Source organism: Nicotiana tabacum, chromosome 12 (assembly GCF_000715075.1).
Source record: "Nicotiana tabacum cultivar K326 chromosome 12, ASM71507v2, whole genome shotgun sequence".
Classification (NCBI taxonomy): Eukaryota; Viridiplantae; Streptophyta; class Magnoliopsida; order Solanales; family Solanaceae; genus Nicotiana; species Nicotiana tabacum.
This window is the reverse complement of record NC_134091.1, coordinates 32,606,339-32,633,933: the sequence shown is the minus strand read 5'-3', so window position 1 is coordinate 32,633,933 and position 27,595 is coordinate 32,606,339. Positions and strand designations below refer to the sequence as shown.

Genomic DNA, 27,595 nt, shown 5'->3' with positions numbered 1-27,595 from the left:
ATTCATCCTTCTCTATGGCGCATAGTAACCTTACTTCGCTTCTTCTCCAACAAGGTCGGGGGGATGGATTTCACCCTAAATCACCTCATATGATTGTATCGGACTCAAATATTTCGAGGACTAATCAAGCTTTATCGTCGGGCATCGAAAGCTTTAATGTCGAGCATCGACGAAGACAAGGATCGGGGTTGGATGGGCCGTTATATTCGGGTGATGACCCGCGACCTCATCCCGGAAGAGAAGATGTCGTTCCTCGAGGAATGGAATTTCGACCGTAAGTAATTTTCGTAAGGTGTTGCTTTTCGTATCTTTCTCTGATTCTATCTGATATCTTTCTCCGATATACAGCTGTCCCTTGGATGCCACAAGCGGTACCTAACCTCGAGGATTGGGTTCGGAAGTTAGCCTCGACTTCCTCTTATGCCGAACACGTTTGGCGTGATTTGGCAAAAGGTAGATGGGAGGCCAAGAATCACGGTAAGGATCACTTCTCATATTTTTCGAAATGTTTTTTATGCTTCATTCGTTACCGACTTCCTTTCATGCAGGTGTAAGTGTGTAACCAAAGATACCATTTTGAGGCCTTCGAGTGGCGAGGAAGGAACCAAGTCCCCAGTCTCGGAACCGGGGAAACATAAAAAGTGAAAAGATGTCTCTCGGTCAGAGGGCCCCAAGCCTAAAACTCGAAGGGTGAGGAGGAAGGCAATCGCTCTTTCGACGGACTCGGTCCAACAACTGAGAGAAGAAGAAGAAGATGCTTCGGCTTTGGTGATCCGATCTGCGAAAGCTATCGAGGTCGCCAAACCTTCTGAGCCGATGAAGGCTATACCGGTCGGGGTCGGTTCCGATACCCTGGGTCTCGATCAGAGCGTCCCGAACGATTCGCTCGGGACTATGATAGTGGATCATTTGCCTTCTCTTCCGACCTTTTCTGAGGAGGCGTTAAAGGAAACTCGAGAATTGAAGACCCCCGATATGGGTGGAGGCTCTAGTGTAAGGCACCCTTTTCGGGATTGTTTTACTAGAGTCGATGATGCCTCCGATATTAGTGACGCTTCTCTTCTCCTAGAAGAGGCCCAACGTTTCATTTCTCGGGTAATGATTTTAATGTGCTTGGTTTTTTCGTTCTTTTCTAAACTTGACTTGTATTTTTTCCCTACCGTGCAAACCATTAGCAAGTTTCGAGTCGACCTCAGCCAATGTGAGGTCGAGCTTCAAAAGATCTCGGGGGAGAGAGATACTCTGCGGCTTCTTTGCAGCCAAAAGAACGAGGTTATAAAGGACCTCCAAGCAGATTTGGCTAAGGCTCGTAAAGAAGAGGCCGAACTAGATAAGCAGGTGAGCCTCGTTCTGTTAGAGTATGGGTTTGACCCAGTTGTGGAAGCTAACCCTTCGTTATCTCAGCTACAGCAAAAAGGTTGAAATGATTGGGTTGCTTCAGGAAGAAGTCAATCAAATCAAGGCCAAATGTGACCGGTGGAAGGAGACTATCGACCGCCTGGCTGCAAAAAAAGAAACCATCTTGGCAAAATTATTATCGGCTGATGTTCAGCTTCGAACGTCAAGCAAAAAGGTTCGGCTCATGCCAAGAGGATCGAGGAGCTTGAAATAAGGCTTGCTGATGCCAAGGCGGAGATTGAGTCATCGAGAGTCATGGCGGACAAGTCCATTCCTGTGTATCGGGTTGATGCCGAGGCTGCTCAAATGGAGGCAAGAGAGGGAGCGGATACTGCCGACACCCGAGCACATTGGGTTGCCGAACTCGCTAAATGTCGGTATCGGAGGGAGACCCTCGAGGAGATACACGCTCGAGGTTTCGACCTTGTTGAAGTGATAAAAAGGGCTAAAGAACTTGAAGTTGATGTTGGAGCCTTGGCTTCTAATGGCGATGATGATGATGATGATGACGGTAGCAAGAGCGGGTCCGAAAATGAGGGGGGGAGAGAGGGGGAGCCCGATAGAGAAGAGACCGCTCTCGATGATAATCCAGAAGTTTAGCCCTTAGCTTCTTCTATGTTGAATTTATTTATGTAAACCATCTTTGTATATACATACAAATATCTTTTTCTTTTAGTGACTTGCTTCGTGGAGATTTCATTCATGCCGTTGAAGTTATTGCCGGTAAAGATGTACATGAGTCGGATTAGTTCGACTTTTATCAAAACGTTCAAATTAAACCAACCACATGAGAATTCACGGTGTAGTTTTTCGGATCAGTTTGAACACAATAATTGCGGATGGACAAATTCTCTTCCTTTTTCCCTTCAACGGCAAATACTTTCTTTTTCAACTTCAACAAAATATGTATTGTCCAATCGCCTACAAAGGTCATTTCTTGTGCAAGTTGATTTTCTCTACGAATCTCAACACAACATATTTGCAAAAAAATCATTTCCATTTAGATTAGACAACAAATATTTTTTTGAAAATCAAAACGAGTTAGGCGAGATCTTGACTTAATGGTTAACAAGTCAGTGTAGATGTGTTAAGTACGAAAGATCATACGGTTCAAATTCTATAGAAGTGTGAATTTATATGTCCAACATATATGTCATGATTCCACTAACATGTCTTGGATATGTATAAGATTAAATCTTATTATTATTATTATTATTATTATTATTATTATTATTTAGTAGTCAGGAGATGTTCAATCTTGTTGAAGAAAATCTTACCTCCGCAGCTAGTTGGAGTGAGTTAGTTTATGTCAATGTAACTATCTTTTGAGCAAAATATAACATTGGTCGGTCGGTCGAAACTAATTCTATTTGCAAGTCAAAAAATTATACAAAATATTTATATCATATGAATATAATATAACAACAAACAACAACAACAACCCAGTATAATTATATTAGTGGGGTCTGGGGAGGGTAGTTTGTACGTAAACCTTACCCCTACTCTGGGGTAGAGAGACTGTTTCCGATAGACCCTCGGCTCCCTCCCTCCAAGAACTCCCCACTTTGCTCTTGGGGTGACTCGAACTCACAACCTATTGGTTGGAAGTGGAAGGTGCTCACTACTAGAGCAACCCACTCTTATCTATATGAATATAATACAAATATACAAAAAATATATATTTTGTCAGCTATTATATTTGCGAGCGACATTTCTCATTTCTTTTTACCGCTTGATGAGAAAGAAAAAATGATTGTATAGATACAACATTGATCTATTTATTGCACATCAAAAAACTTTTTCATTTTGTTAGAACAGTAAAAGTTTAGCAAGGATTTGCAAGCATAGAAGTTAACACTTGGTTATTGCATAGTAGAGGTGCAAAAAGTTTGTTTCAACAAGAATCGTTAAATAAACAATAAGCATACAGGTAATGGTAAAAATACCTCTGTAGCAACATTAGAGTAGTTCCTAGGACTATGCCAAACCTCAAGCCAACGTGCCATGAATTATGTGAGCGCATGACAACAACTGAAGCTGGGGCCATCTCATTGAACTATTTATGCAAAAGCTTTTTGAATAATTTTATTATACACTATATTGTAAGCTGAGTGATCATCATCGCTATCTGTTGTAGGTGGTCGAATTAATAGTTTTACACAATTGGAACTTTTTGCTCTTAACAGCGCTACACAAAGCTAACCATGTGAAAAAACAGGTTTGCGTAAATAAACTCCCGCAAAATCCAACGTTTGACCTTGAGCTTTATTTATTGTCATATCAAAACATAATCTCAAAGAAAATTGTGTTCTATTGAAAGGAATAAGCAATTTATCATATGATGATGATACTAACGGTATTCGGAGAATAAATACACATTTATTCTTAAAGTTCCCGATGGCAATTTTAGCGCTTATAACATGTTTTCAAAGATCACGAGATATAAGTTGTGTACCACTGCATAAACTTTCACATGAGTTTACATTTCGTAACAACATAACACGATAATTCTTTTTCAAGATCAATTTATGGGGAGGTAAACCAGCAGGATGTAAAGTATGCAAAAAATCTTCATATTAACTTTGATCGTTTGCTTCAATAGTCTCATCAAATGCAACATGTGTTTTGGGATCAACGGGAAATTGAGCTATGAACAAATTATTTTTTTCATCAACAAAGTCATTTTAGGTTGTCAGAATTACACGCAAAGTCATAAAAGATGTATCGGAAAAACATGTATGTAGATCTAGATAAGTAACTCTAAACAACAAATCTAATGATTGAATTTCAGAAATGAAAGGGATAACAAAACAATAAGGGATTTCAACTTTGTCATGGCTATTTATTTTTTCTTGTCAATTTCCGATTCTCATCAAATTTTGATACTCGTAGTTTTTCGAGTTGATTCCAATTTTCAGAATATAATAAGAATTCTTGAATAAAATTTTCTTTTTTTCCACTCCTAACAACTTGGAAAGTTTGTCTAAAATCACCACCGAAAACGACTACTTTTCCTCCAAATAGAGCATTTGTATCCATTAGATCCTTTGAGAGAATATCAAAAGTTTCTATCACTTTCTTTTTTGCCATAGATACTTCATCTCATACAATCACTTTTGCATCACGTATTAAAGTTACAAGTACGCTTTGCTTACTAATGTTGCAAGAATATTGTTCATCGATATCAATATGAAATTTAAAACGAGAGTGAGCAATTCGTCCTCCTAGGAGGAGGACAATCATTGGTTTCTCTGACAACACCCGAAGGTTTAATTTTCTTAGGAATAAGATTATATTCATTAATATCACGTCTCATCAAATGCAAAATATCATTGATATGATTGAAAGCCGTAAAACGAATATCTTTAGCATTTATGTTAGGTAGAATCTTAAAATCTCCGGACATTGAATCTTTAAATTATTTTCAAAGTTCTGTTGGATTAGTGGGATTACAGTATACCAATAATGTTGCAAACAAACGCCTAATTATACAAAATTTATATATTTTTTTGCTATCGAATATAAATAGTTTCTTTGCGCATGCTAAAAGTGATATTTGTCCGAAGAAAAATATGGCTTTGAACTAGCCCACATATCTAGCCCAACCCAAATATAAGCCCAAAAATGGTAAATTGTAGAAAGTTTGAGGCGTACATGAAATATAAATAAAAGCAAATAATATAAAAGTAGAGTTAATAATCATATTACAGATGGCATTAACACTCTCAGCAATAGCATCATCGAGTCTAGTACGTCGTAGATTGCCCATAGTAGGCGCCTTCTGCGTTCTTACATTTGGTCTCTCTAATCTTTCAATACAAAGTTTTACTAAAACAGGTTCTGCTCATTCACTTCCCTTTCCACCTCTTTTACGGTAATTTCCATTTCTCTTGCAATATTTTTTTTAAATAATCAGAATCCTTAATTAGTTTGTGGGTTTTTGAGAAAAATAATACTTCTATCTGGGTTTTGTTTGCTTAATGTTTTAGGTCGAAATTAAGACAGAGTACGAGTGTTAGTGGTAGCATAAGAATGGAAGGAAGCAGCAAGATTGTTCCCAGCATTGTTGTCTATGTCACTGTTCCTAACAAAGAATTGGGTTTGTCTCACTAATATTTCTTCTGCTATTCAATTTATAATCTTTTGGTATTTCAGTGACTTAGATACTTGGTTTTATGCACTTTAGATGTTAATAGATAATTTGATGATTGCTGTTTATGATCCTCTAATGAAATGGTAATCAGGTTGAGGTTTTAGCTGAAATTTGAGCAGTGTTAGCACATTAAGATACTATACCATTGATCGTGATAGCTTCATTAGAGGATCATATACTATGTGTGGTTTAAACTCGGTTCTTCCATTCCTTTGTGCTTTTATATGATCACTGTGATTTCTGAGGCTGTGGATAGAATCTTTAGCATCATTATTGTTTACCCGAAAAACGGATAGAGTTTAATTTATACGTAGTTCTAAGGATACTTGGTATAGCTTGGTACAAATCGGAAAAGTATGTAGAAAAATATCGAATATTGACTGTAAAAAAGGAATGAAATACAAACCAAACTAAGTAAAAAATGATTTACGGATAAACAAGATGAATCAATGTACAAGGCTCACAAAAGGATAATTTCTCCTGTATCTATATGTGAATATCAATAATCTTTTCAATATGGGAGTGTGTGGATGCCTTAATGTTCCATCCTTTTACAGAAATGATAGTCACTCTTATATATTGGAGGAATCCTACTTTGGATATAATAAAATATACATAGTGGGGATCCCATGATAGATTAGTTAATTTAGCTTTTCCTTAATTCCTGCCGAGATTCTCTCCCTAAGTACGGCTACAACGGCTCTTGTCTCTTAGCTCGATCTTGGTCGGACTTGATATTGGTCGATCTCCAGATTTTGAGCTCGATACTAACTCGAGCTCGATGTTGACTCGGGCTCGGTATTGACTCGGGCTCGGATCTTGAGTTCGATGACGCCACTTCACATCATAGTTCGATTTGGACTCGAGCTCGATAATGACTTCGAGCTCCGTATTGATCGGTCCCTGAATCTTGAGCTTGGTAACCTGGCTTCGGTCTCATCTCGGTATTATGAAAAAGACCCTCGGTGCATCATATTCCAATCTTGACTAATTACATGAAGGGCAAAACCGGTTTTGACCGTATACGGATAGTCCCCTCGTTTCTCGGGAAGAATGTGGCGAGAAACGACATGATTTTCCAATGATACGACTAGATATACACTGACGTTTGCATCGAGCTCGACCATGACGTATGTGATAACTGTCCCGTCGGTCCAATTACCAAGGCATTAAATGTGTGTCAGACGATGGTCGGCCACTGCTGATATTGAACCGTCATTGCCAACTCTATAAATAGTCCCTCTCTTTACCATTTTTTACTTTTAGATCTTCAATCTCTAAATCTTCTAAGTTCTTTTTCGCATCTTTTGAGTTCTTCATCTGTAAATCTGTGATTTTCACTGCAAATTTCTTTCTCAAAACACCAAAATACTTCTGATCTTTGTTCATAGAAATTTAGATGGCCAAAACGTCAAAAACTGTTCCTCAAAAAGAGAACGCCTCTTCATCGTGGCCTGCCGGCGACAAAACACTGGTGGAGCCAAGACTTGAGGAGTGTGTTCCCGGGGTGTGTGTTCTCACTTCTGATTTTAAGACCGATAAAGCCTCGTCGGTTCCCGGTCGATGCGAGCCAGTATCGAGGTATATGTGCTCGATAACTGAGGGATACCTCAAGCAGGTAAAGAAAGATTGCAACTGGGAGACCAAAGAAGTGATAATCCCGTCTCCCGAAGAAGATATTACTACTCATGTGAAAGGGTTTTTAAGTGTTTATACTTACCCTTTTACGTTGGGTCTCCTCGACTCTGTTGTCATCGATTTTTGCCGCCAACATCGCATAACCCTAGGCCAAATCCGTCCTTCTTTTTGGCGAATCATTATTCTGATCCGCTTCTTTGTAAACAAAATCGAGGGGATGTCTTTCACCCTCGACCACCTCATCAGGTTGTACAGCCTCTATCGTCATCTTCGACCGACGAACCTAAGTTTGCAAGAGCGCCGGCCTTGCTGTTTTGTTCTCGAGGTACATGTTGCAAAGTCCATTCCTTAAATTGATGTAGAGTCACTTATAATTTATCCAAGTACCTCTCCATTCGGTCTTCTCGGACTTCAAAAGTCCCGTTGGCTTGATTTACCACGAGGAGGGAATCACATTTAGCCTCTATGACCTCGGCTCCCAAGCTTCTAGCTAGTTCGAGACCTGTAATCACGGCCTCAAACTCGGCCTCATTGTTAGTCAATTTTGTAGTTTTAATAGACTGTCTAACTATATTACCTGTGGGTGATTTTAGTACGATGCCTAGTCCGGGCCTCTTTGCGTTCGAGGCACCGTCCGTAAAGAGGGTCCAGACTCCCGAGGAGGTACCCGATTTTATCAATAGTTCTTTTTCAATCTCAAGTATGAGGGTTGGCGAAAAGTCAGCCACGAAGTCTGCTAAGATTTGAGACTTGATAGCGGTCCGGGGTCGATACTCGATATCGTACCCACCGATTTCTATGGCCCATTTGGCCAATCGACCCGAAAGTTCGGGTTTGCACAAAATGTTTCGAAGAGGATAAGTTGTTTCAACATGTATCGAATGAGATTGGAAATATGGTTTTAATTTCCTAGAGGCGCTTATTAAAGCAAGCGCTAATTTTTCTAAGTGTGGATATCTAGTTTCGGCCTCGCCTAAGGTCCGACTGATATAATAAATAGGGAATTGCGTACCTCGTTCTTCTCGAACCAGGACTCCACTTACCGCTATCTCCGAGACATCTAAGTACAAGTAAAGTTGTTCGTCCACTTTCGGGGTATGAAGCAGAGGCGGGCTCGATAAATACCGCTTTAGTTCTTCCAAAGCGTGTTGGCATTCCGGAGTCCATGCAAAGTTGCTTTTCTTCTTAAGCAGTGAGAAAAATCGGTGGCTCCTATCTGAGGATCTCGAAATGAATCGTCCCAAGGCGGTTATTCTCCCCGTTAACCTTTGCACGACCTTCACATTATCTACTACTGTGATGTCCTCGATAGCTTTGATTATCGGGGTTGATTTCGATTCCTCGGTTGGATACCATGACACCAAGAAACTTGCCTGAGCCAACCCCGAATGCACATTTTTCGGGGTTGAGCTTCATATTGTACTTCTTTAGCACGTCGAAAGTTTCCTGCAAATGTTTTAAATGGTCCTCTGCTCGCAGGGACTTAACTAACATGTCATCAATATAAACTTCCATTGATTTTCCTATTTGTTTTTCGAACATTCGATTTACTAGGCGTTGATAAGTTGCATCCGCATTTTTTAGACCGAATGGCATTACGTTATAACAATAGGTGCCGTACTTGGTGACAAACGAGGTCTTTTCTTGATCCTCCGAGTTCATTTGTATCTGGTTGTACCCAGAATAGGCATCGAGAAAACTGAGAGTCTTGTGGTCGGCCGTGACATCGATCATACGATCGACGCTAGTCAAAGGAAAGGAATCCTTAGGGCATGCTTTGTTCAAGTCTTTATAATCTATACACATTCTAAGTTTGTTTCCTTTTTTAGGGACCACCACCACATTTGCTAGCCATTCGGGGTATTTTTACTTCTCGAATGCATCCTTTTTTAAGAAGTTTGGTTACCTCGTCCTTGATGAAGGCATGTTTGACCTCGGACTGGGGCCTTCTTTTTTTGCTTTATCGGACGGAATTTTGGATCCAAGCTTAGTCTATGAGTGGCTATCTCCGGTGGGACCCCTGTTATGTCGAGATGGGACCAAGCGAAACAGTTTATGTTAGATATAAGAAATTGAATAAGCTTTTTCCTGAGCTCGGGATCTAACCCCGTGCCCAGATATACCTTTCGTTCGGGCAGATGTTTGATTAGCGTGATTTGCTCCAGTTATTCGACCGTTAAATGGGTAGCATCGGAATCATCGGGGACCACGAAGGATCGAGGGATCCCATGTTCATCATCTTCGTCGGTCTTCTGATTCTTTAGTTGGGTCGAAGCTGACGTTTGTGATTGCTATTTGGCATTCCGCTCCCCCTTCGAATCCGATCCTTTTGTCGATGATAGTGAAGATATCAGAATTACTTCATCAACGACAAACATCTCTTTCGCGGCCGGTTGCTCTCCATAGACCGTTTTGACTCCCTCCGATGTTGGGAATTTCAGAACCTGGTGGAGAGTCGAGGGTACAGCTCTCATATTGTGGATCCACGGTCTTCCAAAAAGGGCGTTATACCTCATGTCGCCTTCGATTACGTGAAACTTCGTTTCTTGGATAGTTCCGGCCACGCTTATTGGCAGAATTATCTCGCCCTTAGTAGTCTCACATGCCATATTGAATCTGTTTAGAACCAGGGTTGCGGACACGACCTGGTCCTGTAGACCGAGCTGCTCTACGACTTTCGATCTAATAATGTTGGCCGAACTACCTGGATCAATTAACACACGCTTAACTTGAGTTTTATTCATAAGTACACATATTACCAGTGCATCGCTATGGGGTTGCATGACTCCTTCTGCATCTTCATCATTAAAGGACAAAGTTCCTATGGGTGCGTAATCCTGAGTCCGGGATCGCTTCTCTCTTACGATCGACATCTTCGTGTGTTTAAGCACCGACTCCTGGGGTATCGATCCCACCAATGATCATGTGGATGATGTGTTGCGGCTCTTCTTGTTCGTTTTGTCTACTGAAACCCCTGTTTTTGAAATGGTTTTTGGCCCAATCACTTAAAAATTCTCGAAGGTGCCCTTTATTGAATAACCAGACTATCTTCTCTCTCGGCTTCCTGCAATCTTCCGTTCTGTGGCCATGAGTGCCATGATATTCACACATTTGATTGGGATTCCTCTGGGCAGGATCGGTCTGCAGAGGTCAAGGCCATTTAGTATCTTTGATGCGTTCGATAGCCGACACGATGGCAGATGCATCGATGTTGAAGTTATATTCCGATAATCGTGGTGCTTACTTAGGTCCGGTATGCCTGTCGAACTCGTTCCTGTTCATAATCCCCCGAGACCCTTTGCCTCGATCACTTCTTTTATCGCCTTGTACGGGGTTACGTCTTGGTTCGTTACCCCTATGATCTTCACTATACGGCCAGTATCGGTCCCTGATCGGTCTTTGTTCTCGGTTGATGTCTCTTTTAATAACGGACCCAGAACCCAACTGGTCGTCTTCAACTCTGATCTTCGATTGATACCGATTGTGTACATCGGCCCAGATAACAGCTGGATACTCGATAAAGTTCTGCTTCAACCGTCGTGAAGCTATCGAGCTTCGTTCGTTCAGACTTTGAGTGAAAGCTTGAACAGCCCAATCGTCTGTGACTGGTGGTAGGTCTATTCGTTCCATTTGGAAACGAGATACGAATTCTCTTAGCATCTCGTTATCTTTTTGTCTTACCTTGAAAAGGTCCGACTTCCTGGTCTCGACCTTTATGGCTCCAGCATGTGCTTTTACGAAAAAATCTGCAAGCATAGCAAAAGAATCGATACCGTTAGACGGTAAATTATGATATCATATCATTGCTCCCTTTGACAGGGTTTCACCGAATTTTTTCAATAATACAGATTCGATCTCGTCGTCCTCTAGGTCGTTCCCTTTAATGGCACATGTGTAAGAGGTGATGTGTTCGTTGGGGTCGGTCGTTCCATTATATTTAGGAATTTTAGGCATGCGGAACTTCTTGGGGATCTGTTTCGGAGCTGCGCTCGGGGGAAGGGTTTTTGTACAAATTTTTTTGAATTCAAGCCTTTCATGTCGGTGGTGCCCCCTGGAGTTATACGTTTCCACCTTTTTGTCATTTGCTTCAATCCTCCTTTCTCTTGACTCTATTCGTTTTGTCAGTTCGTCGAACATCTTAACTATTTCGGGATTAGTCCCCGATTCTTGCTCGTTTGACCTTACTACAGCTGGCCCCGTTTTGTGGGTGACTTCTTGGGGTGGACTGGGTTCGAGCCTGGTCGGTGCATGGGTTTGGCTCTGCAACTAGGCTATTGCTACTTGTTGAGCTTGCAACATTTCGAAAATCATATGCAAGCTGATTCCATTTTCCTCAGCGTTTTGGGTATTTCGAGCTGCAGATCGAGTTCCACCATGAATGCTATTTTCAGGGTTGGAACGTTGGTTTGCCTCGATAGCCACATGTGAATTAACGTCTATTGGCTCTTCGACCCGAGCTCCAACGGGATCGACAAGTGGCCTTTCACCCCCGGGCGTTAAGTTGTTGTTCTCATCTGGAAGGCCAGCTTCGTTGTCGATAGGTATGGTCATTAATTGTAAATTCGTCGTTTTCAGCCTGAAATCAAAGATACTTCCAAGAGCAAGTGTAAAATATTGTGTTTCACAGAGATTCGTACCAAATAACCACTATTATCCTTAGCCCCACGGTGAGCGCCAAACTGTTTACCCGAAAAACGGATATAATTGAATTTATACGTAGTTCTAAGGATACGCGTATAGCTTGGTATAAATCGGAAAAGTATGTAGAAAAATATCGAATATTGACTGTAAAAAAAGAATGAAATACAAACCAAACTAAGTAAAAAACGATTTACGGATAAGCAAGATGAGTCAATGTACAAGGCTTACAAAAGGATAATTTCTCCTGTATCTATATGTGAATATCAATAATCTTTTCAATTTGGGAGTGTGTAGACGCCTTAATGTTCCATTCTTTTACGGAAATGATAGCCACTCTTTTATAGTGGAGGGATCCTACTTTGAATATAATAAAAAATATATAGTGGGGATCCCATGATAGATTAGTTAATTTAGCTTTTCCTTAATTCCTGCCGAGATTCTCTCCCCAAGTGCGGCTACAACGGCTCTTGTCTCTTAGCTCGATCTTGGTTGGACTTGATATTGGTCGATCTCCATATTTCGAGCTCGATACTGACTCGAGCTCGATGTTGACTCGGGCTCGGGTCTTGAGTTCGATGATGCCACTTCACATCATAGTTCTATTTGGACTCGGACTCGATAATGACTTCGAGCTCGGTATTGATCGGTCCTTGAATCTTGAGCTTGGTAACCTGGCTTCGGATCTCATCTCGGTATTATGAAAACGATCCTCGGTCCATCATGTTCCAATCTTGACTAATCACATGAAGGGCAAAACCGGTTTTGGCCGTATACAATTATCTTGGATTCATGGCTGTTTTGCAGGTAAGAAACTGGCAGGGAGCATAGTGAAGGAGAAACTTGCAGCATGCGTTAATCGAGTACCAGGCAAGCACAACTCCTTATTAGTGCTCTTACTAGCTGATGTAACCTTCGTTTTGCTTTCTTGCATCAACTGGATGATCCACTTTTCAAAGTATATTTGCCGTCATTTGCCTGTTTAGACCTTAGCAATTCAACTTTAGTTCAACATGCTTGCTATTACCGCTGTGCTTGAGAAAGTGTGGTTCACTCTTGTTGTCATGAATTGAATTATAGTACAGAGTGCTAATTCCTCGTCATTTCCTAGTCGCACTTAGCATTGGAACTTAGAAATTTGATTCATGTAATGTCTCGTCAATGATATAAGCATTATGTTGGCTACAAGATTGTTAACCATGGAGTGCTTTAGATTTTTTAGTTTTTTTATAATGTGCGATAAAGAACTTGGATATATAAACTCAATATATTGCTGTTTCACTTGTTTATTGCTCGTGGTGTTGTGTGCTTTTGACTACACTCCCTTTCCGGAGATTGAACTTCATTGAGATGTTGGTTCCATGGTTTTTCTTTGATGTGGTTTGGCTGCTACGACGTTGAAAATATTAATGTCCACTTTTCTCGTTTTCTCTTAGAGAAACTAGATTCTCAAAAGATCAATACTTTAAATAATTGAAGGGGGATATGCATTGAAATTTCGTAAAATGTCAAACACCAGGGTAATGTGGAATGTGTGTAGGGGACCTTTTTATTGGACATGTAATCTGAATGGCAAATCGAGAGGAGCGGCTTTTAGGACTTAATTTCTCATTCTAGGGTGTTGTGTCCGGATAAGCCTCTGATAATAGGGAATAAATTTTGGGTGGAAAGGGTTAAAGACAGTAGGATTTGGTAATTGAACAAGGAGATTATCAATAATTTTTTTTAAAAAAAAAACGAGGTGTAAAGAGCACGGCGCTGTTCCTGGGGCATGTGTACAGTTTATGCATATTTTGAAAGAACGGTGTAAAGACTAGCTTTTGGGACCAGATCCTTTTGATAATTTGGAGTAGGTAGGAGTTGCAGGATGAAACATGATGTTTTAGCGACTCAGATAGTGTAATATTGATCTTTCCCTTGTATCATATGAGAAGTTCTCATTATGTTTGTGGCATTGCTTCAAATTAGGTAACCGTTATTTGGGAAAAAACTAATGTGCAAGTTAACCATGCATGTGGCTCTCAGCATTCGCTTACATGTTTAGTAGACTTTCGGTGGCAGAGTTACTCGTATGCAAGCAAAAATTAATAATTTTGCTGGTCTCTTCATTAGCCTTCTTTCCTAAGTTGATACTTTTTTACATTACAAGTACTTCAAGAAGCTTGTGGATGCATAAGTGAATTGATGTGCTGTGTGTGCAGGCGTTGAATCAGTGTACGAGTGGGAAGGAGAGGTAAGACTCTTTGTCAATCTGGCTTTTCTCCTCCATGCTTCAGTTACCAGACAGTTCAGCTTTGATTGGGACCAATTTTTCTCAGTACATTATAGGTGTCGTCTTGTTTCCTAAGAATAATTTTGTTTTTTGTTGTTGTTAACAGGTACAGACTGATTCTGAAGAGCTGCTTATAATCAAGACCAGGGAATCCCTTTTGGAAGCTCTTACAGAACATGTGAAGGCCAACCATGAATATGAGTAAGTCTTTACATTTTGCTCTTGTTTTCTGCATTGGTTAGACAAACTTGGCACAGGTCATCCTTTTTGAATATCTGGTTCTAATGTTAAAAAAAGGGAATTAGAAGGAATACAGATTTTTCATGTACAATAATATGTGTGCCATATGATATCTCATCCTTCTATCAACCGGTGATAGCCTGCAATTTCTGCTCCAAAAATTTCACACTTATTATTAGTCTTTGGTGCAATAAGCTAATTGTTATCTTGCTCAAACATTATTACCCGAGAAGAGGGTGTAAAGACTGCAGACAGAATATTCTGATCCTTTCTTTTGCTTGTTGCTTGCAGTGTTCCTGAAGTGATTGCCATGCCAATAGTTGGTGGCAGCCCCCAGTACCTAGAATGGCTCAAGAACAGCACTAGGGAAAAATGATTAAGCCAAGACAAGCTTGTTCAACTTTAGCCTGTAGTTATGTTGGACAATGTCCCTTGCTCCTATGTCTAGCGCTTATCAAAGACAAATATTAATGTTTATTTCGTGTTTTTGTCTAATAGTTATTACTCAAAACAGTCAAACTATGTGGGTAGTCCTGAACTTGATGCGAGCTCTCATATCTATCTCTAATAATATCTTAAATGCCTGTGTTTATTTATGGCATTGCTTCTTGTATTCCACACAGGTCTACAGTGCTACACTACCTCCTCTTCCTCCTTTTCCTTATTTTTTTTTTGGCTTCAAACAGTGTAATACTACTGCTAGATCTCCATGTGGCATGATAAGGAATCCTAGAAAAGATCGATTGAGACTCTCTTCGGTCTGCATGCCTGGGAGCTGCTCAAACAAAGAAGAGTCTGGTCCAGTCTGAGTTCAGGCACGGCCGGTCCGTAATGGCGCTGGGCGAGGGTGCCACTATGCCCCTTAGTGACTCGAACGGTCCTTCGACATCCTTTTAAATTATGAATTTGGAGTGCAAACCTTACCAGTGTGTTGAATATGAAGTTTATGAAGAACTCGTTGAGCTTTTGTTAGGTATGTCTCCCAATTTTTCTCATGAGAATAAACTGCTGTGGAGGTATATACATGTTTGTATAATGGTGAAGGGACGAGACTCTCAGAAAAATTATGGGTACCAGTCTTCTCTCTTATCCATCGACTAATATTCAGGAAAGCTCTTTATCCTCTTGCTTGAATTGAAATACTTTGGGGGGTTTGTGTCGAAAAATTGTTTTTATCTGAAGTCGAAGTTGGATCTCCTAGCCTCTTATTTTTTATTTCTAAGAATTGGATCTCGCTATTTATAGATCAGCAGTATCACCATTTGCAAAATGCGTATTCCATTAAGACATGTTCTCATGATCCATCTTGAAAAATTATGTACTTGAAAAACACAGAATTATTCAACCAAAGATCACCGAGGTAGTCATTTCGGTTATTCCAACAAAAACTACCAAGGTAGTCATTATCAAACTAAAAGAGAACATAGTTATAGCACCAAAAGCACATTTATATGAATACAAACTTGAAATAATGCTCTAATCACGATTTGCCTGGGCGCAATTATGAGATTTAAGTTGTGAAACTTGTAGTATACTATTTATGAAGTCGTGAAACTTGTAGACTAATTTATAAAGCAGCTATTGCGGTTAATACCAGAGCTCCAACGTATTATAACAATGTCACAGAGAAACAGAGAGCAACATTCCTTGATTCCTTGTGACAGCAGGTAACCAACCACCATGGAAGTTTGTAAAATAGTCATCAAAGCTTCTCGTTTTCTCAGAACGAAGAAACTAAAAAACTCATAAAAAGCACACCCATTTAAATTTTCTTATAATAACTCAAGCTTACACAATACCAGGTTTGACTGTTCGCGGCTAAAAAAAGGAAAAGGAAATTCTAACGCCAGCAACTGATACCAACATAAAAGAAATGCAGAAAATATGGCAATTTAACTCCTAGCTTTTCCAAGTTCCATACCACCATAAGTAAAATATCGAATACATAATGTCAAGAGACAAGAGGAGCTGTCCTTTTTCTTATACAATAAGTCAGCAAAAGGCAAATGACATTTGGAGCCCACCCCTTAAAAGAGATGATGAGTCGGCATACAATCAAGACTCATCCAACTGATCCTGCATTAAGCACATGACAACAATTAAAGAAAGTTTTATTAAGTAGAGAAATCAAGTTTCAGAGTTAAACTACGCGTTTGCCTCAACAGAAGCACCTACCTGAGCATCTGAGGTCCAAAGTGTGAGATTGTCTCGTAGGAGTTGCATTATGAGGGTGCTATCCTTGTAAGATTCTTCACCTAAAGTGTCCAGCTCAGCTATGGCTTCCTCAAAAGCCTAAACAGGTAGACAAACATATCAACCAAATGCAATATGATTATGGACCCTCTAACACAACTAGACTAACTGGCGTCTATAATGGAGTAATAGATATATTAAAGACTGATGCAAATCGTAAATGATCCATCTGCAGGTTAGCTTCAAAATTGATTGAAGAGGGACAAATACAAGGCTCACACTCGTGCCCAACTAGCGCCTTAGGTTAACCTTGACTATAAGAGCTGCACATGAAAAGCACATAAAATTCATAGCATATCTGCAACAGAAACACCAATTTTTACCTGTTTTGCCATACTACAAGCTTTGTCAGATGAGTTCAGAATCTCAAAGTAGAAGACTGAAAAATTAAGTGCAAGACCCAGCCTTATAGGATGTGTTGGAGGCAGATCTGCTAGTGCAATTTCCTTCAATAATAACAAAGAAAAGAAAATAGAATCAGCAAAACTGAAAGTCCCAACCATAAGATGGAACTTTGCATACAACACCAACTGCAAACATATGATCATTCAAGATTTGACCAACTGTCGAAACCGATAAACACAGGCATGCCAGACTAACATTTTTCGAAAATTAACTGAATGTCCAGAGGGAGCCAAAACCGAGAAATAAAAACTCCAGGTTAAATCAACTGAATGTCCTCTATACAGTTTCTAAATACCTGCAGCATAATAAGAAAGCCTTTGCATGTGAAATTAATTTTGTTATTCAGACACCCAATCTCACGACAAGAAAATTGAACCTAGAGGGTTTCTAACTACATCAATGATGCAACTAAAGCTAAACTGGCTTAAGCCTAACCGATGTGCATATCCTTGGATATTCACTAACATTGACCAGTCTACAACTGATCTCCTAACTTTGCACAGCAAGGACTTCTTATAATTTCAGTCCAATCTTTAATTTCAAACAAGCATAAAGACAAATTGGTGTTGAGAGACCCTTCTTGGATGGAAATGACACTTCAACTGATACAAATATGAAACACCACACCAGAAAAGCGACATCTCTTAACAAAACAGAGTAAGGCTACAATCTGCAGATCACAAAGCTTTGTCCCTTCTTTTCCTCTTAGTTGTCGTAATTTTTTTTATAAGATTCTTAGTTGTCTTTCAATGGTCAAAGATGGCAATGCAAAGGAACAATCAACTGAAGATGCAGCTTAAACACTCATCTCGCCACCTATCAACATTTTAGTAAAATCTGTGATGGAAAAAAGATGCAACAGAAAAATCGAAACTTACACACTAATATAAGAATCTCCACCACAATCTCAACTCAAAAGAACTAAATCCAGATCACAATGGCTAAATTTTTACAATCCATATTGAACTCTAACTACAATTTCAAGATGCATTATCGCCATCGCAATACTAATCCTGCTATCACACAAGTAACTAGGAACACCTAGATGCAATTCATTTCTCACAATTTCATCCATATTAGTTAGGTTAATATATATGTAACAGAAAAAACTAAACTGCAATAGAAAATCAAACCCCATTTAACATTCTCCACAACAGTCTCAGCACAAATACAGAAAATCCAGATCAGAATGGCTAAAATTAATTCTCTATGTTCAAGTCGAAATCTAGCTACAGTTTTCTACATTTACTTCACGATCTATACGATGATCCTACTATCATAACAAGTAATTAAAACATCCAAGACTTAGTTTGCCCTAATCTGAAGAACAGTAAAAAGCACAAACTCAAAACCTAGAAAAAAGTCAACTAAAACAGTACCTGAGCAGCCTTATAAGAATTCATAGTGTCTTCAGCAGCTTGCTTCCGCTCATCTCCAACCTTAAACTCCGCTAGATACCGGTAATAATCACCTTTCATTTTGAGGTAAAACACCCTCGATTCACCCGTAGAAGCAGACGGCACGAGATTCGACTCGAGCAACTTGAGTATACCAGCACAAACCTCCGTTAACTCATTCTCAACTTTACCTCTGTACTCCTTAACGAGCGACACGTGTTCTTCGTTCTTACGCGATTCCTCTTTCTGTTCAATGGAGGATACGATACGCCACGCGGCACGAAGAGAGCCGATCACGTTTTTGTAAGCGACGGAAAGGAGGTTTCGTTCCTCGACGGTGAGTTCGGCGGCGGGAGTGGAACTGAGGACTAGTTTGTCCATGTACTGGACCATTTCTTCATAGCGTTCGGCTTGTTCGGCGAGTTTGGCTAAGTAGAGGTATTGTTCGCGGCTGAGATTGTCTGTGAGCAGAGCCGCCATTGTTGTTGTTGTAGAGAGAGAAAGTTTAGGCGAAAGAGAATGGATTCTCGACAGAGTGTGTGTGTGCGTGAGAGAGAGAGAGACTTTTATGTGCTTTTTCTGCCCTTTTTCTTTGGCTTGTTTTGATTTTTCTGGGAGAATATGTCTCGGCTTAATAACCCCTAAACTTTACGCGGATTATTAGTTACATCCTAAACTATTCGTGATTTTAATTAAACTTGACTTTTTAGGAGCAATTATCTCGTTGGATGCTGATGTGGTGAAGAATATTGGTGCAAGCACATGAGAGTGAAGAAAAATTAAAAAATCAGTTTTCAAGTAGGTTATTTTTTAACTTTTAATTGTCATATAATCATATATAATAATTTATTTGTTACAAATATATATTTCTTCTTGCTTCATCTTAACATATAACATGTACTTTACTCTGACTTTTATTCTTTTTAATTTTTTCTATAGATATAATGTCTATTTGTTACAACGACATATTTCTTCTTTTTTTAGGCCAAATTTGTTAAAGTTTGGTTGGAACTCCGTCATTTTAGCCAAATAGAAAACTTTTAGCAAATATAATGGAGTACTAGTTGTGTATTTTCTGTTATTTTTTTCTTTAGATTAATGTCTATTTATTTTAATTGTGTGTTTTTATTTTCGAGTTAAATTAGTAAAAAAAAATGACTACAACTCCATTATTTTTTACCAAATAAAAAGGTATAGCCAAAATAATAAACTTGCAATTGTACACTCTTTTTATTTCTTCTTTTGATGCAATGACTATTTGTTTCAACTATGTATTTTTTGTTTTCCGGTAACATCTGTAAAAAATATATTTTAGAGCTCCATAATTTAGAGCTAAATAAAAAATTATAGTCAAAATAATAAAAATCAAACTATATATTTTTTATATCCTTTTAGACGCCTTGACTGTTTAATTCAACTGTATAAATCTTTATTTTCAGGTCAAATTCAAGAAACAATAACTAAAACTTTATTATTTTTAGCCAAATAAAAAATATTAGCCTAAATAATGTAGTTCTAGCCAAGTTTTATTATAAATATTATTCGAAAAAGATTATCTAAAATAGTAACACACTTAAAAAGGTATAAAATATATTTTATTTTTCAAAAAATGCCATATGGACAGGAAAATTCACGTGGCATGCGAGTGCATGTCACTTTCTTAGGATGAGATCGTCCAAGGGGGTAACAACTATCGAATAACCAAGTACATGGTGTAATTAAGACCACGAATAATTCAAGAATATAATCAATAATACGTGCCAAATTTAGGGGGTTTTAAGGTATTTTGCCTATAAGTACATACTTAATTTAGGGGAAAAATTAGTCTATTGTTTCAATTTATGTGACTGAGTTTACTCAGTATGGTACTATATAAGACAAAAGGAATTTTAAATTTTTTAGTCTTGAAAACTTAAAAGGCTAAAAGTTTATAATATGAGACTTTTAATTTATGTAGCTATAATAAGAGTAATATAAGTAAGATAAAAAATTTAAAGTTAAATTATTTTTAAATATATAAATATATTATTCATCAAATAAGAAAAATATATTACATAAAATTAAATGAGAGAGATTACTAAGTACTGTTAACAACTAAAAAAGAGAAAAACTTATGTTAACATCATTGTAAAAGAAAAGGGGTTAAGTATTCAAATAATAACTGTCAAATAATAGCGCTATTTTAGTCCCCAAATACAAAAGTATACGAGATACTTAAAAACCTATTTGGAAGGCCATATTGTAATTGAATTTAAATGTAATATGATATAATTATATAATTTTAAATTATTTTTTTATTGTCTGGTTATTGGTTAAGTAGTTAATTAATTAGCATGAAGTATGGTATAATCGAGTATCGAGGAGAGCGAGTAGACTTTCCAATTTTCAAAGAAAATGTAAAAATTGCTTGTAATTACATCATATGTATATGCAGATATATTTGTTACACATTAAGGTTTTTTAACCTGCTCATCTTTTTTTTTTATATCTATTGTTAACTTTTATTTTAAAATAAAAAATAGATATAGAACTATATAATTTATACATATGCAGTTAAATATGATATTTGAACTTACACTGTAATTATTTCATAGAAAACAAACAAGTCATAATTACTATATCGTTAATAACTAGGTTGTGTAATTTCCAACTACGCCATTAAAATTTCAGCTAAAATCAATAACGGACAAGCTATATTGTTAAATGAAAAAACAATTAGAGATTAATTACAATTAAATAATCAGCTTTACAGTAAAAAAGTTAAATGCATAAAATTCAAAACAAGAATGGGCTTTAGCTACCTATACCATTGAGCCATCTGGTTGCTGCCCTCCAAAGTACTTACTTTTGAAAATTCATTTTGACAAACTCCTTTGGTGGGATAAGTATAGAGATTTTTTCATTCTTATATCATATTTTAAATTTATTCGTTTTTTCTTATAATTTTTATACAATTGAATCAATAAGTGTCCTTCCATCCTCTTTTCTTTCTCTTCTACTCTTTCCATGTTCCCTGTCGCCTCCCCCCTAATCCCTATAGTTATCGAAAAACGGTCCATTACATTTCTGAATCAAACCTCAGTACAAATCAAATGACCTCGGTCATTTTCATTTCTTAATTTTAAAATTATTGACCCAAGCCCTAACAAATCATATTCAATCGCCTCCAAACTTCGGGTTCAGCTTTGTATTAGTATTTCCAACAAGAATTTATGCTATCTAGTTAATTTCTCACATAAAATTTGAATCTCAAATGAAACTTAGCTTCTCCAAAGTACGATGATGACGTTTTTAATGGTGAAACTCAAACTTTCTCTACTCAAATCATTCAGTTCACGTCAATATTCAAGTTTTCAGTCCAAATAAACATGAAGTAGTGCACACAAGTTGATTTGGAATTCATTCTCTTATTTTCTTTCTTTAACAAATCGAGTAAAAAAAGAATAATGTGTGGCACAGCATCATACAAATTAAAAATAAATCTCATACATATTTGATACAAAGTTGATACACCTACAACAACATACAAACTAAAGATAAATTTCGTACAACTAATTATATAGCATACAACCTATCCACAACTTTTATACATCATTCTTACATAGTTAAATACAACCATAATATTATACAACCTCAATATAATTTTTATATAATATGTCTTTTGTATATATTTTGTTATGTGGTGTGTTCTTGCCTCTCTGAAATTCCAATCAAAATTTTCTCTCTTAATACAAAGTTGATACATATCAATAATTTTATGCAAAAAGAGTATTTATAACTTAAATACAAATTTCATATAACGATTTATATAGTATACAACTTATTTTCAACTTTCTTACATTCAAATAATTTTTTTTAACTACACTAAATACAACTTAAATGCAATTTGCATATCTTCTTCTTCTTCTTCTTCTTCTTCTTCGTCTTCTTCTTATGTGATGTGTTCTTCTACCTCTTTGAAATTCCAATCAAAATTTTCTCTCTTAATACAAAATTGATACATATCAATAATTTTATACAAAAAAGAGTATTTATAACTTAAATATAAATTTCATATAACGATTTATATAGTATACAACTTATGTTCAAATTTCTTACATTCAAATAAAAAATATTTAACTACGACTGAATACAACTTAAATAAATGATTCGAAACTTTTTAATGGTTGCCAGTGGTGGAGAGTCAAACATCTTCAAATTTTATTGATTCACAATTTGAATTTGACCACCAACTATGCAACATGAAAGAAAATTGCTAAGTTAAAACTCTATATTCAAACACCTGAAATCCATTGATGAATTTCATGAAGAAAAAAGGAGAAAGGAGATGAGAAAAGAGAGAACCAGAGAAGATCGAAGAAAAAAATAAGGCTGATGAAAGAGTAGAGACGAGGAAATATAGAGAGAGGGAGGGGGGAAATTGGATACTTATTAAGGGATAACTGACATTCCCTAATATTAAGATATACTCATTTAAAACTCCACAAATTTGTATATAAGTGGTAAATTGTATATCAACTTATAATTAAATTAAAACTTCAATAGTACAACAACAACAATAACAACAACCCAGTAAAATCTCACTAATGGGGTCTGGGGAGGGTAGTGTGTACGCAGACCTTACCTCTACCCCAAAGGAGTAGAGAGGCTGTTTCCGAAAGACCCTCGGCTCAAGAAAATAAAAAGACAAAAAGACAAAAGGAGATAATATTAGTATCACCACAACAATCATAGGAAAATAGGAACACCATGAAATGCAGAAGAAAGATGCAAAGCAAAAACGATAGCTAGTAAATAGGACATGTACTGAAAAGCGAAGTAGTAAAACACAACATTGCCACTAGCTATCTTAGACAAAAACCCTACATGGCTAGTCCCACAATAGTACGAAGTAAGTCAAGACTCAACTACATCCTAACCTACAACTCTAATACTCGACCTCCACATCTTCCTATCAAGTGTCATGTCCTCGAAAATATGGAGCCTCACCATATCCTGTCTGATCACCTCTCCCCAATACTTCTTAGGCCGCCCTCTATCTCTTCCCGTGCCCTCCACAACTAGCCGCTCACACCTCCGTACCAGAGCATTTGGGATTCTACTTTGAACATGTCCAAACCATCCAAGCCTCGCTTCCCGCATCTTGTCATCAATGGGAGCCACGTGCACCTTCTTCCGAATAACATCATTCCTAATCTTATCTATCCTAGTGTACCCGCACATCCACCTCAACATCCTCATTTCTGCTACTTTTATCTTATGGATATGTGAGTTCTTAACGGGCCAACACTCAGCCCCATACAACATGGCCGATCTAACCACCACTTTATAGAACTTACCTTTGAGGATTGGTGGCACTCTCTTATCACACAGGACTCCAGATGCTAACATCCACTTCATCCATCCTACCCCAATACGGTGTGTGACATCCTCGTCGATCTCCTCTCCCCCCTGGATAACCGAACCAAGGTACTTGAAGCTGCCTCTACTCGGGATGACCTGTGATTCAATCCTCACATCCACACCTACTTCCCCTGGCTCAGCGCTGAATTTACACTCCAGGTATTCCGTCTTTGTCCTGCTCAGCTTGAAACCCTTAGACTCAAGAGCCTTTCTCCAAACCTCTAGCCTCTCGTTAACACCGGCTCGCGACTCATCAATCAGAACTATGCCATTGGCGAATAACATGCAACATGGCACCTCCCCTTGAAGATGGTGTGTTAACGTGTCGATCACCAGAGCGAATAAGAACGAACTGAGCGCAGAACCTTGGTGTAACCCCATTACAACCGAAAAATGCTCAGAGTCACCTCCTACTGTCCTAACCCGAGTCTTATCCCCATTATACATGTCCTTAATCGCCATAATGTAGGGAACCAATACACCTTTTGCCTCCAGGCATCTCTAGAGAACTTCTCTAGGAACATTGCTATACATTTTCTCTATGTCAATAAAGACCATGTGCAAATCTTTCTTCCTCTCTCTGTACAGTTCCACCAACCTCCTAACAAGGTGTATAGCTTCTGTAGCCGAACGACCCGACATGAACCCGAACTGGTTGTCGGATACAGACACTGTCATCCTCACCCTCACTTCAACCACCCTCTCCCACACTTTCATGGTATGACTCAGTAATTTGATACCCCTATAATTATTACAACTCTGGATATCACATTTGTTCTTATATAATGGGACCACCGTACTCCACCTCCACTCATCCGGCATCCTCTTCGCCTTCAAAATAACATTAAACAACCTAGTCAACCACTCCAAACCTGCTCTCCCCACACACTTCCAAAATTCCACCGGAATCTCATCTGGCCCGGTCGCTCTGTCCCTACTAATCTTATGCATAGCTCCCACGACCTCATCAACCTCGATACGCCTGCAGTACCCAAAGTCACGGTGACTCTCAGAATGCTCCAATTCGCCTAGCACAATATCCTGATCCCCTTCTTCATTCAGAAGTTTATGAAAGTAAGTCTGTCATCTCCTCTTAATCTGGGCATCTTCCATTAATACTCTACTATCTTCGTCCTTGATGCATCTCACTTGGTCCAAATCCCGAGCCTTCCTCTCTCTCAACTTGGCCAGCCAGAATAACTTCTTCTCCCCGCCTTTTTCCCCAGTTCCTCATACATACGACCATATGTCGCAGTCTTAGCCTCTGTGACCTCCAGCTTAGCCTCCTTCCTAGCTGTCTTATACCTCTCCATGCATCCTCTCCTCTCCTCCTCATCTATGCTCCCTACTAACTTCAAGTACGCCGCCTTCTTAGCTTCTACTTTACCTTGAATTACTTCATTCCACCACCAATCTCCTTTGTGCCCACCAGAGATGCACATTGAGACTCCTAACACCTCTCGTACAGGCTTCCTAATATGGTCTGATGTCGCTGACCATATAGTGCTCGCGCCACCACTGCTCATCCAAGCTCCCATAGCCGACAACCGCCCCTCCAACTCTTGGGCTTTATCCTTAGTTAAGGCTCCCCACCTGATTATCAGACTTCCTCGAGTACACCTTTTCCTCCTCTTTAACATAATACCAACGTCTATCACCAAGAGCCTATGTTGCGTCGCGAGTATCTCACCCGAAATCACCTTACAATCCTTGCACAGTCCTCTGACACCTCTCCTGAGGAGGAGATAGTCAATCTGAGTCTTCGCCAGCGTATTTTGAAAAGTAACCAAATGCCTCTCCCTCTTTGAAAAACTAGAGTTCACAATCACCAACCCAAAAGCCTTAGCGAAGTCCAACATCGATGTACCTCCTCCGTTCCTCTCCCCAAAACCGAAGCCTCCATGCACCTCGCCATAACCACCTGCAGTCGACCCAATATGCCCATTGAAATCCCCTCCTATGAATAGCTTCTCAGTAGGCGGAACCTGACGCACAATCTCATCTAACCCCTCCCAGAAGCGTCGTTTAACCTCATCATCTAGGCCCACATGCGGCGCATAGACGCTAACGACGTTTAGGGTGCACTCTCCAACCATCAACTTAATAATCATCAATCTATCATTCACCCGTCTAACCTCGACCACATACTCTCTGAGTTTCCTATCCACCAAGATGCCCACTCCATTCTTACCTTTCTGGACTCCTGAATACCAAAGTTTATACCCGTCCGCGTCCTTCGCCCTCGACCCTACCCACTTAGTCTCCTGGACACACGCTATATTGACCCTCCTCTTCTGGAGGATCTTCACTAACTCTATAGACTTACCCGTTGATGTACCTATGTTCCATGAACTAATTCTCAACCTACACACACCCTTGTTCCCTTTACCTCCTTTGCCTCCTGCCCCACCCCTAATCCCTGCCCTACCTCCCGCCCCACCCCCGTTCCCCCCGAGGACATGACCTCACTCGACCATCCCAGACCACAACCACTATATCTACAGCAGAGTAAGGGGAATCACTATCACACACAATATAACAGACCAAACCAGAAAAAGACAAGTTGCAACTACAGGCACACTAATACGGTGAATAAACTAATACGAACTAAGCTGACAACAATTTAACTAACACAACAAAGGGAAACTGGAAAATGGGAGGTACCAACTCATACGAGTCCAATATTTACAAATAGCAAATTCTAAGCGAGAACAATAGAACCTGATAAAACTTCAATAGTAAGGATAAATAAATTTTAAAAATAGTATAGCTAAGTTAAAATTCTATAAGTAGTAAATTTGAGAAACTTGATCAAATGGGCCAAGTTTTAATCTCATAACAAAAGGTAAAAAAAATAAAAAATAAATGTTGAATCAAACGAAATTTTGCAAAACTTAAGTATCCATATAACAACTAATTGAATAGTCAAGAGAATGCCCTATGAATTATAATTTATAGTGCTAAAGTTAAAATCACGTTAATATTAGCTTGTACGAAAAATATTAATGAGTCTTAAACATATCTATTATAAATAATTATCTAATGGTGGATGTCCATAACTCATAAAGGAGTAATACCTACTACGCTTCTCCATTATCTCCATAACACCACCACTTCAATACTTATGGAGTTATGGTGAGTTTTTTGGCCAATATTGTCCCTTATCTTTGAGGGTAGGTCTATTTTGGTCCCTCAAATATAATCCTGAGCATATTTAGTCCCTTACGTATGCTAAAATGGAGTACATTTAATCTCACTGACACAATATGTTCAAAAACTATCGGTGTTACCCAACTCTGATTCATGAACCAAATCTTCTGCTCTAAAATAAAACGTTTCCTCTCCTTTTATTGGATAACGCAAATTATCACTTTAATTCCTTATTTTTAGATAATGTCTTCTAAAATTTGGACCTTGAAAATATCCCCTCTGTGCCAGTTTTCAATGAGAAAATGACATTGTATAGCCGTTGTAAAAATAATAGCCGAAAATTATATTATATATATATATATATATATATAGAAAATGACACTGTAAAAATAATAGCCGAAAAATATATAAAATTTGTATATTTTTTGTATATATATTTAATATACAAAAATTATACAAATTTTATATATTTTTTCTGCTACCAGATGTAAATAGTTTTTGGCACGGGTTAAAAGTGATAATACAACCTGGTTATTCGTTTGCTTCAATAATATGCCTAGAAGTGATCCTGACAGCTCTATTTTTTTCAAATTTTAACTTTTCTTTTTGGAAAAATCAACCGAAATTTTTAAATGTATATATATACAC

At 38.4% G+C, this 27,595-nt stretch overlaps 2 protein-coding genes across 2 annotated transcripts; one reads left to right on the top strand and one right to left on the bottom strand.

The window, feature by feature from the left end:
• Positions 1-5,091: 5,091 nt before the first annotated feature.
• Positions 5,092-14,957, top strand: LOC107802963 (protein CutA, chloroplastic). Its single transcript, XM_075226320.1, has 6 exons — positions 5,092-5,272; positions 5,388-5,497; positions 12,635-12,697; positions 14,029-14,060; positions 14,206-14,300; positions 14,631-14,957. The coding sequence occupies exons 1-6, from the start codon at positions 5,109-5,111 to the stop codon at positions 14,713-14,715; spliced, it is 549 nt and encodes a 182-aa protein (XP_075082421.1). The 5' UTR covers positions 5,092-5,108; the 3' UTR covers positions 14,716-14,957.
• A 1,128-nt stretch (positions 14,958-16,085) lies between these two features.
• Positions 16,086-18,917, bottom strand: LOC107802962 (14-3-3 protein 10). The gene is given in 4 exon segments (NM_001325726.1): positions 16,086-16,415; positions 16,515-16,631; positions 16,916-17,038; positions 18,377-18,917. Coding segments are annotated over 4 exon segments (759 nt in total). The 5' UTR covers positions 18,875-18,917; the 3' UTR covers positions 16,086-16,394.
• Between the last annotated feature and the right edge of the window lie 8,678 nt (positions 18,918-27,595).

Excerpts from the sequence above, each read along its gene's own strand:
- LOC107802963 (XM_075226320.1), top strand. The coding sequence starts at position 5,109 with ATGGCATTAACACTCTCAGCAATAGCATCATCGAGTCTAGTACGTCGT. Across the intron at positions 14,061-14,205 it reads TGTACGAGTGGGAAGGAGAG|GTACAGACTGATTCTGAAGA; the intron begins GTAAGACTCTTT and ends TGTTGTTAACAG. Across the intron at positions 14,301-14,630 it reads AAGGCCAACCATGAATATGA|TGTTCCTGAAGTGATTGCCA; the intron begins GTAAGTCTTTAC and ends TGTTGCTTGCAG.